Consider the following 16,448-nt stretch of genomic DNA (forward strand, 5'->3'; position numbering starts at 1 on the left):
TGACTTTATAATAAAGAGTAAGAGCCTATTTGGCTCAGCTTAAAAGCTGGTCAAACTGACTTAAAAGCTGGTTTTTGACTTATTTAACGGTTTGACAATACTCAAAACAGCTTATTTTAAGTTAAAAAAACTTATTTTAAGCCAAAAGTTAAAAGTTGGGGTAGGGGTGTTTTTTTTTTAGCTTATAAGCTGTTTTAAGTTGACCATATTTTTATGTTTTTTCCCTTAATATTTTTATACAATATCCAAATTATCCATATAACCCTAACATCTCTTTCTTCTATTTTTCCCTTTTCACGTTTGGCATAACAACTTCAGCACTTTTATCCAAACGCATAACTGCTTATTTTAAAAATAAGTTTCAGCACTTTCAAAAGTACTTTTTTAAAGCTACTTTTATTAAGCCCATCCAAACGGGCCCTAACTCTAGTTTTCCCCTTTCTGTTATAGATCTTTCTAGTAATTATATTATATATTTATTATTTTCCACATAATAATCTTTCTAAATATTTACTAATCATCTTATTTAAAATGGACTAATCTATGTATTCATATCCAGTCAAATTTATCATTAATTAGTTATTTTAGAGAAGTTTGTCTTATACTAGTAGAAGCTCTTTATGAAAAACATTAGCTTCAATTGGAATATCTTATTAAATGTTGGAAGCAAATTTTTTTACTTGTACAATTCATTATTGCCTTAATGATTTTGGTAAGTATTTTTATTTTTCTTCTATAAATTAACTTTCATTTTTCATTTCAACCCCACAAGAACAAAGGAGAAAGCAAAAAATTAGAGTTGTTAATTAAAAGAAGGTCATTTAATCAGGTATCAACATGTTAATCTCAACTTTGTGTTCCTTTTATTTAAATCAATATCTCTAATAATGGCTTTGTTTCTTGATGTTTTTTTTGTCAACTATATTTTATACATTGTCTTAGTTATAATTAATCTTTTTCCTTGATTTAGTTTTCACTTTCTGATTTATTGATTTATCTATCAAAAAAAAAAAAAACACAAAAAGGAATTGTTTTGACACGCTCTCAGTCTTTCTTTTTAAATGCGTGGAGTTTCGCTCCTTCTTTTACCATTGGTGACTCGAATACACAATCCCTCCTAGCCCTAAAAAGGACAGAATTTTGGATTGATTTATCCCGACATAGACTGATGATTTGTTTTTGATAACAAATAATGAAAAGGGAAAAGGTTTAAGATAGATCCAAATTATTTTCTGATGTTCAGGATAAATCTAGATCATTTTGTATGGTTCAAAGGCGAAATCGATTTATTTTTTTTTTAGAAAAAAGGTTCATATGTTTTTCAAGATTTCACCTTTAGTAAAATAAAAATATTATATTTGGACCGATCTCGTTGCAACACACTTATATATAAAGGAGCACAAATTTGGATCATTTTGCAAAGTATTGCGCAAATTTAGACCTTTATGATAATTATTGTTTATCTGCTTTTTAATTTATTCTTGATAGCCGGAGAATCTTAATAGCTTGGTTAGTTGACTATCTAAACTCGAACGTTTCAATTCCCCATATTTTAATCCCTTTTTCCACCCACAATTTTTTCATTGCTTGATATCATTGAAGTTTTAAAGAAGTGGTAATGTAAAGTCTTGTATTTTACTATTTACCCAAAATTTCACTAGAAATTAGTTGAATTTCGTTCCCTTGTTTATTACAGAAAGGTACCTCTTGAAAACGTGTTGAAGTATTCCACACAAAACTTAAGAATCTGACTTTTGGCACTTTAATAGCTTAGATCATAGCCTAATTTTTTTCTCATTATGTATATATATGGAAGTATTTGCACCATTACACAAGCTCTTTTGGCACCACTACTTCGTTTTTCTTTTTCTTCAACAAGTGACATCTTTGAGGTAATTTTTGTGCAAGTCTTGTTATCTTTTCCTCATTTTCTATTATTCCCTGTTATACATCTTTGAGGTAATTTTTGTGTAAGTCTTGTTATCTTTTCCTCATTTTCTATTATTCCCTGTTGTACATCTTTGAGGTAATTTTTGTGTAAGTCTTGTTATCTTTTCCTCATTTTCTATTATTCCCTGTTGTACATCTTTGAGGTAATTTTTGTGTAAGTCTTGTTATCTTTTCCTCATTTTCTATTATTCCCTGTTGTACATCTTTGAGGTAATTTTTGTGTAACTCTTGTTATCTTTTCCTCATTTTCTATTATTCCCTGTTGTGTTAAGTGCATTGATCATAAATATTGGTGGTTTCATTTCGTTTGTTTTCTTTTTCATTTGTTGTGACATATGCCTCGTTAAAATTGTCTTTGTCAACTGATGTTGAATATATTCTTTAGTGTATTTATATATCTAAGTTGGTAATTTTCGATGAAGATAAGGAAGGCAAGAAAATATAGTAATCTTATCAGAATTCTCTGTGTCCTATGGAATATAGTTAGTTCTCATTTTATGCGTGTAAGCGAAGAGATGTACCTGTAGAGAAAAATGATCCAGCGCGGAGGCTTAAAAATCCCATTTCTTTGATTAGACTTGTTGCTATTCGGGAATTTTAGTTCTTCCTTTGATCTGGTTTCATGTTGCAGAAAGAATGGTGAAGATTTGTTGCATTGGAGCTGGATATGTTGGTGGACCAACTATGGCTGTCATAGCCTTCAAGTGTCCTGCAATTGAAGTGGCTGTTGTTGATATATCTTTTGCTCGTATCACTGCCTGGAACAGTGATCAGCTGCCAATTTATGAGCCAGGACTTGAAGATATAGTGAAACAATGCCGAGGAAAGAATCTTTTCTTCAGCACTGAAGTTGAGAAACATGTCTCTGAAGCAGATATCATCTTTGTTTCTGTTAACACCCCAACGAAAACTCGAGGACTTGGAGCTGGGAAAGCAGCAGATCTTACATATTGGGAGAGTGCTGCAAGGATGATAGCTGATGTATCGAAGAATGATAAGATTGTCGTTGAGAAGTCTACTGTTCCAGTGAAAACAGCTGAAGCAATTGAGAAAATACTCACGCATAACAGCAATGGAATCAAGTATCAAATTCTTTCGAATCCTGAATTTCTTGCTGAGGGGACTGCTATTCAGGACCTTTTTAATCCAGATCGTATTCTAATTGGAGGACGTGAAACCCCTGGGGGACAAAAGGCAATCCAGGCCCTGAAGGAAGTTTATGCTCATTGGGTGCCTGAAGACAGAATAATCTGCACCAATCTTTGGTCAGCTGAGCTCTCAAAGCTCGCTGCCAATGCCTTCCTGGCTCAGAGGATTTCATCAGTTAATGCAATGTCAGCTCTTTGTGAAGCAACTGGAGCTGATGTTACTCAAGTGTCCCATGCCGTTGGTAAGGACACGAGAGTCGGATCAAAATTCCTCAATGCCAGTGTTGGTTTTGGTGGTTCTTGTTTCCAGAAGGATATTCTCAGCTTGGTTTACATCTGTGAATGCAATGGTCTCAAAGAAGTTGCTAACTACTGGAAACAAGTGATTCAGGTGAATGACTACCAAAAGAATCGGTTTGTTAACCGAGTTGTCTCCTCTATGTTCAACACAGTTTCAGGCAAGAAGATTGCTATCCTTGGATTTGCTTTCAAGAAAGATACAGGTGACACTAGAGAGACACCAGCAATTGATGTGTGCAAAGGCCTATTGGGAGACAATGCTAACTTGAGCATATATGATCCACAGGTCACTGAGGATCAAATCCGAAAGGATCTGTCAATGAAAAAGTTTGATTGGGATAATCCAATTCACCTCCAGCCAATGAGCCCCACTGTGATGAAGCAACTCAATGTAGTATGGGATGCTTATGCAGCCACAAAAGGCGCCCACGGCCTCTGTCTTTTGACCGAGTGGGATGAGTTCAAGACTCTTGATTTCAAGAAGATTTATGATAACATGCAAAAACCTGCATTTGTGTTTGATGGAAGGAACATTGTTGATGAACAGAAGCTCAGAGAAATCGGGTTCATCGTCTACTCCATTGGGAAACCTTTAGATGGATGGCTCAAGGATATGCCTGCTGTGGCATAACCCCCCTGGAATAAGCACTGAACATGAGAGCAAAATCTATTTATATTTTTCCAGTTCTTGTCTTTTCCATTCAAGCTTACAATTGTTGTTTCCTAGTAGCATTGTTAAAAATGCTTACCTTTATATCATGTTTTTTTTGTGTGTGAACTTCAGCAGCCTATTTAATGGCATTATGATCAGTTCTTTATGTTATAAATCTTGCATGTTTGGATCAGGTTGACCATTTTCTTATTGAAACTCCGATCCATATATTATTTAAATGGAGAAACATGGTCGAGGACTAATATAGTCGATAGAAACTTATTTGAGCTGAGGCATAGTAGTTACTGTTATACTACTCCATAATATGTGAAACTCTAAATCTTTACTAGAACTGATGTAATAACAGATAGTATTAAATAAATAGTATAAAATAATATTAGTATTTACTGTGTACTAATCCTAGTCCGATTAGGATTAGTACTCCTTAATCCTAGTCCTATTAGGATTAGTACTCCTTCCTATATCTCCTATATATATCTCCCATGTATTTCCTTAACACTTTAATACAATCAATATTCCTTCATGATGTAATAGTTTCTGTTACTTTGGAAAGAAAACAAACAATTCCAAGTTTTAATTTTTTAGTTGCATCATGTCAATAATTACGACTTTTGAGGTGACACTATTATATGGTATCATAACATAAATTAGCCAAACCAACCTCTAGTAAATTTTAGACCTTTTTTTTCTTCTTTTAGATTTGTCGTACACTTATAGTCCCTCTTGCTAAGTCAGTTAGGCAAGTTTTTTTGAAGTACATTGTTAGCCAATTGCTGCTGGTTTTGCTTAAACTTTATCAGGTGGTGCACTTTCAACAATTTACATTACATATTAAATGTTCCACAGTTAGAAAGTAACTATAATTGTTGTGCCACAAATCAAAAGTTTAGTCCAAAGATATTAGAAATATTTAGGCTAGCTTAATCGATTGGAACTGAAAGTTAACAAATATTGGACTTAGATTTGGGTAGGGGCTGCGCGAACACAGGCCCCCTCTGCAACAACAAATTATGACGTAGGCTCAACCACTTGGGTCGACCTTAGGCAAGCACCCCTCCTTAGTGCAATGGAGGTCACCAACCTAGGCCATGGAACTTCTTGATTACCCATTGACCCCGTCCAGGTAAGTATGTTTGCCTGTTAGCCCAGACCTTATTCTATACCACTGCATTTGCTCACTTCTCTTCTCTGCTTGTGATGTGGGAAAACTATGAAAGAATGAGTACGTATTAATTACTATACTAAAGATTTTATCCTTCGACGCAAGCATGAGAAAAGTTTGTTTATGAAAAGAAAACTCAAGTTCTTTGTTTACGAAAAGAAAACTCAAGTTTTAAACGTTAAAAGGTCATGTTTGAGAAATCTAAACACGTAGGGAAAAAAAAAACTTAGGTTCAATTTATTTATTTATTGGGGTGAAAATGCTGATGTTGCTCAAACTAGGTATTGACTTCAATACTCGTATTATTCTATTATTATACATATCATTAGGTGATTAATGAAGCAATATAGGCTAGAAGAAGAGGGACTTATATGTGTTGTTTATGGACTTAGAAAAAACTTACCACAAAGTTTCTAGGAGGGTTGTATAAAGATACTGGAGGCTAAAGGTATACATGTGAAACAAATTACAACAGTTAAGGACATGTAAATATGACGGAGCCAAGTCTCAATGAGGATACTAGGAGAAAATTCTAAGCACTTTCAAGTGGAGATTAGGTTAATGCACCAGGGGTCGATTCTTAGTCCATTTCTAATTACAATACTGGTGGATGAATTGACACAACATATCCAATGGGAGATGATGTAATTTATGTTATTTGTAGACGACATAATTTTGATTGTTGAGACACGTGTGCAGAGTTGATAATAGGTTAGAGGTTTGGAGATAAATTCCAAGTTTAAAAGGTTTAAGTTGAATAGGACTAAGACACAGTATCTGGAGTGCAAGTTCAATGATATGACTCGTGTGGTAACTATGAAAATAGCGGTTGATACACAATCAATTCTAGAGAGAGATTCAAGTATTTAGATTCATAATTCAAGAAAATTGAGAGATTGACTACGATGTTACACATAATGAAAAATCATTATCTTACGCGACAAAAAATGTATCACCTAACCTTAAAAGACAAGTTTTATAAAGTGATGGTCAGACTAACCATGTCATATGTACAAAGTCACAACGTGTTGGTTAGTCAAAAACTTCGCATGTTAAGAAGATGAGAGTAGCCAAATGATTATGTTGAGATGGATGTACAACAAATAACTAAGTTATTCAAGACGAGTCGAGAAAAAAAAAAGTACTTTGAAAAAGGTGAAATCAAAAACATTTCTCTTTAGAAAAAAAGTTCAAATAACTTATATACATGCAATATTTTGACATTAATGGAAAATATTTGCTATGAAATAATGAGTTACCCGCTTTATCTTAATTTACGTGATATACTTTCATTTTGATTTCGTATAAAGAAGAATGTAATTTTTCTATAATTAAAAATAACTCAACTTCAAAATTCTCATTTTAATGTCATATTCTATAATAGAAATAGCTTAAATTTAAAATTCTCATTTCAATACTATATTTTTACATTTAGAAATTACTTAATTTAAAAATTCTCATTTTAATTTCACATCTTTATAATTAGAAGTAACTTTATTCTAAAATACACATCAATTTTCTTTTTTACTTTAAATTTATGCCTAATTTTAATGCTTATGATAAAAATTTATTTATTTTATAGGTAATATAATTATTTTAAAAAATATGACTTAAAACTGTTTAGCACATGATACGTGTGACATCACTTTTTTCCATGATTTTCCAACTCTTTTATAGCCCACAGATTGAGCACATAAATATAACGTGGGGCAGCCATTATTTTCCAATACTAGGGGCATTTGCCGTAATTACCTCTGATTACGGAGCCCCTTTTTGACCACACGCGTTACTATTTCGGGCACATCAATAACCGAATCCCCTTTGACCCACCTTTACCCTCTATTTTTTCGTCAACAATTTTTTCCCCAAAATCAATTTCTCATCTTCTACCCCTTTAATCGACCTTGATTTTTCTTCTTGAAGATCAAATCAACCTCCGATACTTCTAATTCGTTTCATTCTCTATCGATTGGTACCTCTTTTGGATCTATCCGTCTGGAAATCGAATTCCGAGGTTAGGGTTTCAGATCTATAGGTTTTTTCATCAGATCTGTTCGATCTACCTTTATTTCATGAAATTAATTCAGTTTCTAGCTTGATTTTGTTATCATCTCTTGATTTCTTGAGAAAAAAAAAGATCGATTTTTTTTTTATTTTGAGGATTTTCTTGTTATATCAGCTTTTGTTCGTGCTCGATCTGCGATTCGTCGCTTCATTTCTGATCGATTTGATTATTTTTTGAATTTTTTTACATCGAATTCAAATTTGGGGATCTAGGGTTAGGGTTAGGTTTCTTAATTCATAAAATTGTAATTAAATCATTTTAGGTCACGATTTCCAGAACAAAACCAGTAAAAATACGTCCGATTTCCTGATACGGACTGTCGATTGATAGTAATTAGCTCAAAATCAAAGATCTCATCTTTTTAAAAAAAAAATTGTTTATTAAATAAACAAAAATATATATTTTTTAATATTTTAGATTTTTACTTTCAAAAACTCTGAGCCACTCCATTTTCACTGTACATGTGCCACGTGTTACAAATTAGAAACTTATACAAATGATTACTATGTCCTCTACCTCTTGAGTGGCAACCTTTTCAACTATTACTTTGATTCTTTGCTTGAAACAGAGTGAACTGTGTATCTACTTGAATGTCCAACTGTGCTTTGACAATTTCTAGTCTTGTCTACATTTGTTCTTTATTATATCATATGGGGTGTTCTATGTTGCTACTTCCCTCAACATACTCTCTGAATTTTTTCTCTTGTTCTTTATTAGTATGCTATTGATAGTTTAGTATCTGTTGTTGTGCAGTATTTTGTAAGTATCTTTTTTGGGGGTTATGGAAGTTATATTTCTGTAGTTAGAAAATATCAATTTTGTGGTTAGCTATGACCAAAAAGATTTCATTTTTGTGTTCAATGCTGGATGTTGTGTCTACATCTCTGTCATGTACTTTTTGTGTTTGCAGAATGCTCTGGATACCGTTTGTGTTTTATGGAATTGTTTGCGTTCTTTGAATTCATGGAACTTAATTCTCCTCCACTTTCCCTTTTCTGAATCTGCTTAACACCTTCTTCAACTTCCTTTTGCAGTTAAATATGGTGCAAAAAAGACCATACAGTGAAGAAAAGTTGTATGAGGTTTCATCTAAGCAGCCGAGACATGTAGAACCGAGTACTCAGCTAGTTTCCTTTTTGCAGTTTCCGTGTGAATCAGTGGCTCCCAACTCTTACACTTCAGGTTAGGAAGAGATTAATCTATCAAATTCCTGAAATGATTTACGTTGTTTTAACTGCTTTGTGGATAATGGTTAGAATGGTTTTATTTACTCAAACTTAAGATACTCTTGGAAAACAGCTTCTCATTAGGAGGTTGCTCTTTTAGCAGCACGTTTGGATGTTGAATTAATTTGTGGATTTTCATCCTTGGATGATCTAAATTTTTGGTCTTTGGTAGGTGGCGATGAGGAGAAATTTTCAGAAGTCAGAGCTTTTAGTGAGAAAAGACCTGATAGTTGCGATGTGACTGCTGTCCCTGTTTCTTCAGAGAAAGCAATTGAGACGAGCATCCATGGCTCTGCTTCAAACTCTTCTTGGACCTCTAGTAGCACCAGCGAAGAAGACATTAGGTCCGAGGTGCCTTTTCATGTATTGACGGCTTCTAAATATTACAGTAGTGATCCTCCATTCCGAGTTGTTATTCATCCAATGGAGGTCTATTCCCCTCTTTTCAACAATCCTCCTCGGAAATCGGTTCCCATTGGACCAGATTTCCAAGCCGAATTACCAGAATGGGGTGCATATGATAGTAAAAATATATCCGTGAAGGAGAGCACTCAAGAAAGCTCAAATCTTCCATCTCAAGCTCTAGAATCAGATTTTGTAGATCATCATGATGAAGAAAATAAACTTGCTGGGACATGTATCATCCCAATGCCTAAATTGGAATCACCTGCAGACCATGAGGAGAATGTTGGAGCAGGAAGAATTGGGTGCTCCTGTGGAGATGCTGGTTCCTTTGGATGTGTTCGGTTGCACATCATGGAAGCAAGGGAGAAACTTAAGGCGGCCTTGGGTGAGGAAACATTTGTTAGGTTGGGTGTTTATGATATGGGAGAGATAGTGGCAGAGAAATGGAGTGAAGAGGAAGAGGAATTATTTCATGAAGTTGTATTTTCCAATCCTGCAGCATTAGGCAAGAATTTCTGGGACCACCTTGCTGTTGAATTTCCTTCACGGAGCAAGAGAGATCTTGTTAGCTATTACTTCAATGTCTTTATTTTGCGGAAGCGTGCCAAGCAGAATAGGTTTGACCCATCAAATATAGACAGTGATAACGATGAATGGCAGGAGATTGATGATGATGTTGTTGCTACGGGAGCTCAAATGACAGATGACGACGAGGATTCTGTGGTTGAATCACCAATATATCAAAATTATCCTGGTCACAATGAGATATATGTGACTGAAAAACAAGCATATGATGAAGAAGCTGGTGTTGCAACCTTGGAAGATTATCAGACGATAAATTTTTGCAGGAGGAAGGTCTTGAGTGATGTGTCAAAAGCATGTCCTGATGAATTGATTGATAATAACAGTAGTTGTGGTCACAATATTCAGCCTCTAGACAGACATCATTCAAATGAAGTGGGTAACCATGATGTTGAAGATAACTCTTGTACCACTGATGCAGCTGGGGCTTCTTCAGATACACCACAGGTAAAAACTGATGATTGTAAACACTGGGCAAGTCATTTTGCTGGTGTTGGCATTGACAGTGGGCATGATTTTGTGATGGAGCCATCTAATGGTAAAGAATGGGATATGGGAGGGTACTTGAGCTGTCCTAAGAATGAAGTTGATTTGTTACCAACTTGCTCTATGATTGAGGAAGTGTTTGGAGACGAAGCCTGGAGTTCCAAGCACAGAGATGGTCACAGTTTAAGCAAGCATTGACCTGTTGCATATGATACCCGTTTATTTTTTGCCGTTGGATCATCCTTGGAACACTTCTTGCAAAAGTGAGATCCATTTTTACTTGTATATTATTTAGTGGTGAAAGGACAGAGCATGTTAGGGATAAAAGTTGAGATTTTCGACCTTGCTCTTGGTTGTTAGTAGGAAGCTGTTTTGAGGTAGGCGGTTAGGATTAATTTATATGTAAATTATATGGCCGAGTTGAGCCATCTTTCGACAAATGAAAAAAAAAAAAAAGGCTTTTATATTGAGTGATGCACCATTGTATAATCATGCACAATCACCTCTTTCTCATAAATGTGAACCAATTACTTAATTTGTTTTTGAAATTAACTGTAAAGCTTTTAACAGAGAATTGAAGAGTAGAGAAGCTCCATTGATTTGAGCTAAAAGGCAAAGTAATACATCTATTTATATTTCTCAATCACACACTTTGTAACTAACTTTCTGATAGTTTGTTATAACAGACTGATTACAATGACAATACTGCCGTTGATCAAAGAACATGATTTCAAGGCTGCATGAACAATATTGCAAAAAATTGTTCTTATTATGGTTATTGACTTTGAATTATCAAAGAAGATGCATTCATTGACCATTGATCAAAGAACATTTATATAGGGTGTATTCGATGGAAATCTAAGAGTGGAAAGGAATAATAGCCTTTTAAGTTGTCTGTTCTACAGGGGAAGTGTCTTTCACCTTCTATCATGTTCTTTGACATTTTTATAGTGACAATGTGTTCTTGTAATTGTATTGTGAACTTTTGGATTCGTTTCCACAACCTCTACACTACACAAGTTTTTACTTGTCAATTCCAACCCAACTTTCTTTTTTAATTGTCTACTTGATTATTATTCTTTTTAATAGTTTTTGCTAAAAAAAATATATGAATATTTTTATACAGGTTGTTTTGTGTGTTGTATCATGAGACCTCGGGCTAAAGCAATAGTATCGGTGCCCCAAGACCCTGCTATTGCTCAATAGCTCTAGTCGTAACATAATTACAGATCTCATCATGACAGAATCATAAAATATTTTTAAAAACAAAATTTTATACAAAATTTTAAAAATATATTTAAAGTGAACAATTTTTGTCTTGGTTTCACTTGATTTTTCTTGCTGAATCAAATTAAAATTTTAATCAATTTAATTTAATTATTCATATTAAAGTTGTATTGTATGTAATAACATTTTTGGTTATTATTACTTTACCATTATAAGACTTTTAAAAACTATATATATATATATATAAGCATAATTTTAACTTTACTAGTCCTCTTGTTTGGTTAAATTTGATTTTGTGAGAATTCTTCTAACTAATAGGTTATTATTTCTTGTTCAATGCACTTAAAGAATCTCTTATTTTTCCTTTGGAAATAAATCCAATCAAAACAAAAAATAGAAACGCCCCAAGAAAGTAGAATTCTTAAATGTTATATCATTTCCCTAAAAAATTGAAGTTTTCCCCAAATATCAATTTTTTCCTCAAAAATTTAAAGTTTTCCCAGGTTCAATACCCTTGAGGCAACCCTACCCCTTCCCCTTTCCCCTTTCCCCATTATATGATGTATACATATATTTTTAGTTGATATTTTCTTTGGTAGGCTTTACAAAGTGGAGAAAAAAAGTATATAAGATTATTTTTTATGAAATGGTTGTTTTATTGGATTGTATCATATGAATATGAATGTAGTTTTACATCGTTTCAGTTTACAATTCAACTTCTTTAATCAATAAATATAGGGAAACTTTCACATATAGCCATTTAAAAATATTAATTACTCTCCATAGCTATAGTTTGATAATTACAATTTGTAGCTACATGTTATCTAGAGGAGAGATGCGAGCGAGATTGGGAGAGAGAGGAGAGAGGCGGAAAAGAGTAGGAGAAAGGTGAATTATATATGTATATTGGTTAGATAATTGTATATTATACATATGTAATTGTATATATGACAAGAGAGATTGAGAGAGGGAGGAGAGAGGCGAGTGAGAGAGGGCAGAGAGTGGGAGAGAGGTGAATTGTATTTGTATATAGTTATGTACAATTGTATATTATACATATATATTTGTATAAATGACAAGCGAGATAGGGAGAGGGAGGAGAGACGCGAGCGAGATTGAGGGAGGGAGGAGAGAGGTGAGCAAGAGAGGGTAGAGAGTGGGAGAGAGGTAAATTGTATATGTATATAGGCTAAAATTTGTATATTATACATATTTATTCGTATAGCCAGGTGAATTATACATATACAAACATGATTAACTGTACAAACTCGAAGTCAGCCCACGTAATTAATGTATAATATTAGTCGCGAGTGGTAATTATAGCAAACTATAGCTATGACGGTGATTAAATAGTATAAGTTTGCTTATTCGCGTAATTTTTCCATAAATATATTATATATCATTATAGGTTTATATGTCACATCATATACAATGTATCTCACTATTTCAATCTAGTGATATAGAAAATGAGCTTAATTATAATAATTTCGTACTTTTTGACGCTATAGATTTTTATGAAATTAAAATTGCATTGTGCACAAGTTTTAGTTTACAATGTCATATATTCACATATTTTTTATATCAAATGTGTTATTTAATGAAATGATTATAGGTATTCATTATATAGAAATGAAAAAACGATAAAAAGATAATAATAATAAATCAAGTGATTAAATTTTGTTTTACTATAATAATAAAATGATTGTGGGTGTAATTAATATTTTATTACAAGCGTTATATATTTTTTATAACTCATAATAAATTGCAGATATATGTTGGGCTTATGCTTCGATCGAAGCAATTAGAACTGCCTACACTATTTTGAAGGGGGAAGTGATTCCACTCTCGAAATAACAGTTGGTTAACTGTATTTTTATACATTCCGGACGACCTAAAAGGTTGAGTACTTGAAATAGGGAGATTCGTCTGGTTACCACTACGATCAAGTGTTTCAATATGCAAGGGATTATTTCTGAAAAAATATACCCTTATAAAGAGATAAGAAACACTTGTAAATGTCTTGATCCAAAAAATACGTTTAGTATAATTAAATATTATTTGATTTATTTTCTATTACTCTTATTAAAATTATCTTTTCTTACTTAATAATTTCTTTTTCCAGATTCCAAAAAGGGTGCATGTAAATGTCTGTTATCGCTGGATTCGTCGAAAGGAGTGATTTGTATTATTTTTTAACTTGGATGTGTGTGCATATAAACAACACACACATTCAAGTAAATTACATTTTATTTCTATAAATTTAGCGAAGTTTAAAATTTGTGCACCATTTAGATCATGTTATAAGGTCTAGACTAGAATGGTCTTAGTATTTTTATTTATACTAGTATTGGTTACTTGCGTTGCAGGTATATTCTTATTAATTATATTTTAACGAGAGTTTCTAAATATAATAAAACTTATATTTTAATAATATAAATTAAGGTAGTGTTGATATTATTTATAATAGTCACTTTATATTATATATGTATACATGTTAGTCTATGATGTAAAATAATTAAATATTTCTGTAAAATATGTTTTTTTTAGTAGATTTTAGAATAATAAGTTACATGTAAATGCTTTCTTGTCTACTTGCATTTGTTTATTTTGAAAGGCCCTACACTCATGACTAGCTTCTCTCCAATTACAATTAAGTAGTCTATCACCACAAGCTCAAAAAGTCATATCCAACCATTCATTGAAGATGCTCATTCAGGTAATTTTCATGTGGTAGTCCGTGCTTTATTTTGCTTGTCATACTTCTTATGATACTTCGTGCTTAGTGATGAAATAATTTGTATGTAAATCTTTATAAATTTTAAATTTTGGTTAGTAATTAGCAAATTTTAACTTATAGGATAAGTATTAAAATATTCTTAAAAAGATGACAGAACAATACCTCTCGACAAATTCTTCGATTAGTTATGTTCCATCATCAGAGATAAAAATTGAACAATGGATGTGAAATGATGGCAATGATAATTGCTAGATACGCTCAATCTGGGATGCAATCACCTCAGTGAAATCCAATGATGATATGTTAATTAAACCTACCATCAATCTAATTTATTATACTTCAACTTTAAATAATAAAAAGAAATGGTAATCACAACTTTTTCCGCAAATTACGACATTATTTCAGAGCTCCTACATATGGATGTAGCACATAAAAAACTTTTCTGAAAGAGTTAAATTTATAGGACAAAATTTTATAGTATGGGAAAAGTCGCATAAAATTTGAAACATATATATATAAAGTCACATAAAAATTTGAAACACACACACACATATATATATAACTTTGTAAGATACATGTATCTATTTTAATTTCTTGGCTTCAAGAAGTAATTGAATATTATTTCCTTTTTCTATTTAGTTTTGTTAGGTTTATAATATTTTTAGCAAATAAATAAATATGTCTATCATGAATTGTCACTTTGAAATAAATTTATTGTATCATATTAGTGATATGATAATTTTTTTAATTATAATTTAATATAAATCCAAAAATTATAAGAGAATATGTATAGTCAAGAGTTAGATAATTAAATGCAAAACATGATATAAATGCATGAGAATATCTACATTTTTTATTGGGTAACACGACAAAGCTAATGCATGAACAATATTGAATTGCTTATAACTTTCAAAATAACCTTTGAAGATGTAAGGGGTAAAGTTTGGGTTTTAATTTAATGGAACTAGTTCACCGCGACACTTAGGGGTTGTTTGATTACTGGTTAGAATTATGAAGATATTAGCTATGCAGGATTTGATTATGCAGGTATTAGCTATGTAGGTATTAACTATGCAGATATTAGTTATGCAGAGTTTAGAGATTAAAATACATGAATTATTAACTATTAAATATTAAACTTGTTGTAAATTATTAATATATATTATTTATAAAATAATAATACATGCTAATAAAATGTGAAATATATTGAATAATATATAATGCAAATATTCGATTAGCATATGTAGCGTTAGAACATATACAATCAATTTCTAATATTAAAAAAATATTTATATTTGCATAGATCAATTAAAACGATAAGTATATAAAAAGAAATAAAAATAATCTATATATAATAAGAAATAAAAACAACACGTTGATAGGAAACAAAAAAAGTTTCCAATAAAAAAAAACTAAAAGAAAAAAATGATATAAATATAAACAAGAAATAAAAACAACAAACTTATATATAGGAAAACAATAAAATTTTCATTTAAAAACTATAAAATAAATTAATAGGGTAAATATGTAATTTATCATTTTAATACATGTATAACTAATACCATATAACTTATTTTACCTTCAATCCTGCATAACTTTATATATAGATTCTCTCATAAGTGGCATTAATTATGTGGGACTACAAAAATTTAAACATGGTATAAGTTATGTTGACTTTTCTACCTAAACAAAAATTTCTACCAAACATAGTATAACTTAATACATTATTTTATATACGAATAAAATGTAAGTTATACCGTAACCAAACACACCCTTGCATATCAGCTATATTTAAAAAGGGGTTGATACCCACAAGGTAGTAAAGCCGGATTGTTCCCTTCAATTACTATGTGGTGCACAGAAGTTTAAAGATCTGTTTTTGACATTTTATATCCATTAGCATGAGGATGTAGCTAGTTGGAATACACGATTTTTTCAATTGGACGAATACAAGAATATAGAAGAACTAACCTGTCAAAAAATTATGAACGATCCAAATAACATGACATTACAAAGCTTGTAATCCAGATAAACATCCCCACAATAGCATTTAACGTAATGCTCAAGGTTAAGCTAAGCTAAGTTCTAGGAAAGGAGATTTAGATTCAAATGCAGACTTCAAGTCACCATATGTCCCTAGGTTTCCTCACCTGTCTGTATAATTAAAAAAAAGAGATGAGAGTTGGTGAGTTAACTGCAAATGTTGAAAATTATCAATTCTTTAAGCAATAAAGCTCACAGCAGTAACCACAACTCCTAGCACATTAAAACATAACACATTGATGATTCATTAACCTTAATCTCTTACAATATAACTTGACGGTTTCTCAGAATGACATGTAACTAAAATAAACCAGAAAATATATACAAAGCAAAGCACTGAGAATTCATTGCTCCAAGTGAAAAAAATTGTGCATTGGAAATGTTAGTTCCACACACGTTATTTATTTTTAAAATAAATTTTCATATGGAGAATAGTTTCCTACC

General features: G+C 32.0%; 2 protein-coding genes and 1 non-coding gene across 5 annotated transcripts; 2 read left to right on the top strand and 1 right to left on the bottom strand.

Annotated features, from left to right (window-relative positions):
- The first annotated feature begins 595 nt into the window (after positions 1 to 595).
- LOC101259257 (UDP-glucose 6-dehydrogenase 5-like) lies at positions 596 to 4,225 on the top strand. 3 transcript variants are annotated; one of them, XM_026031647.2, is made up of 2 exons: positions 596 to 712; positions 2,582 to 4,225. In XM_026031647.2, the coding sequence occupies exons 1-2, from the start codon at positions 658 to 660 to the stop codon at positions 4,027 to 4,029; spliced, it is 1,503 nt and encodes a 500-aa protein (XP_025887432.1). In that variant the 5' UTR covers positions 596 to 657; the 3' UTR covers positions 4,030 to 4,225. The 3 variants fall into 3 exon arrangements, with proteins under 3 accessions (XP_025887432.1, XP_025887433.1, XP_010322576.1); XM_026031648.2 differs by having other exon boundaries at positions 700 to 829; XM_010324274.3 differs by lacking the exon at positions 596 to 712 and adding an exon at positions 1,614 to 1,892.
- Positions 4,226 to 5,037: 812 nt separating this feature from the next.
- Positions 5,038 to 5,202, bottom strand: U1.6 (U1 small nuclear RNA). Its single transcript, NR_137323.1, has one exon. It is a non-coding gene; the product is annotated as a U1 small nuclear RNA (small nuclear RNA).
- Positions 5,203 to 6,932: 1,730 nt separating this feature from the next.
- Positions 6,933 to 10,467, top strand: LOC101258762 (uncharacterized). Its single transcript, XM_004241548.5, has 3 exons — positions 6,933 to 7,247; positions 8,333 to 8,480; positions 8,697 to 10,467. The coding sequence occupies exons 2-3, from the start codon at positions 8,339 to 8,341 to the stop codon at positions 10,193 to 10,195; spliced, it is 1,641 nt and encodes a 546-aa protein (XP_004241596.1). The 5' UTR covers positions 6,933 to 7,247; positions 8,333 to 8,338; the 3' UTR covers positions 10,196 to 10,467.
- The last annotated feature ends 5,981 nt before the right edge of the window (positions 10,468 to 16,448 follow it).

The sequence above is a fragment of the Solanum lycopersicum genome, chromosome 6 (genome assembly GCF_036512215.1).
Source record: "Solanum lycopersicum chromosome 6, SLM_r2.1".
Taxonomy (NCBI): Eukaryota; Viridiplantae; Streptophyta; class Magnoliopsida; order Solanales; family Solanaceae; genus Solanum; species Solanum lycopersicum.

Bases quoted from the DNA above. Each gene is read 5' to 3' on its own strand.
- LOC101258762 (XM_004241548.5), top strand. From the start codon at position 8,339: ATGGTGCAAAAAAGACCATACAGTGAAGAAAAGTTGTATGAGGTTTCA. The intron at 8,481-8,696 runs GTTAGGAAGAGA...GGTCTTTGGTAG, and splicing joins TCCCAACTCTTACACTTCAG to GTGGCGATGAGGAGAAATTT.
- LOC101259257 (XM_026031647.2), top strand. From the start codon at position 658: ATGTTGGAAGCAAATTTTTTTACTTGTACAATTCATTATTGCCTTAAT. The intron at 713-2,581 runs GTAAGTATTTTT...TTCATGTTGCAG, and splicing joins TTATTGCCTTAATGATTTTG to AAAGAATGGTGAAGATTTGT.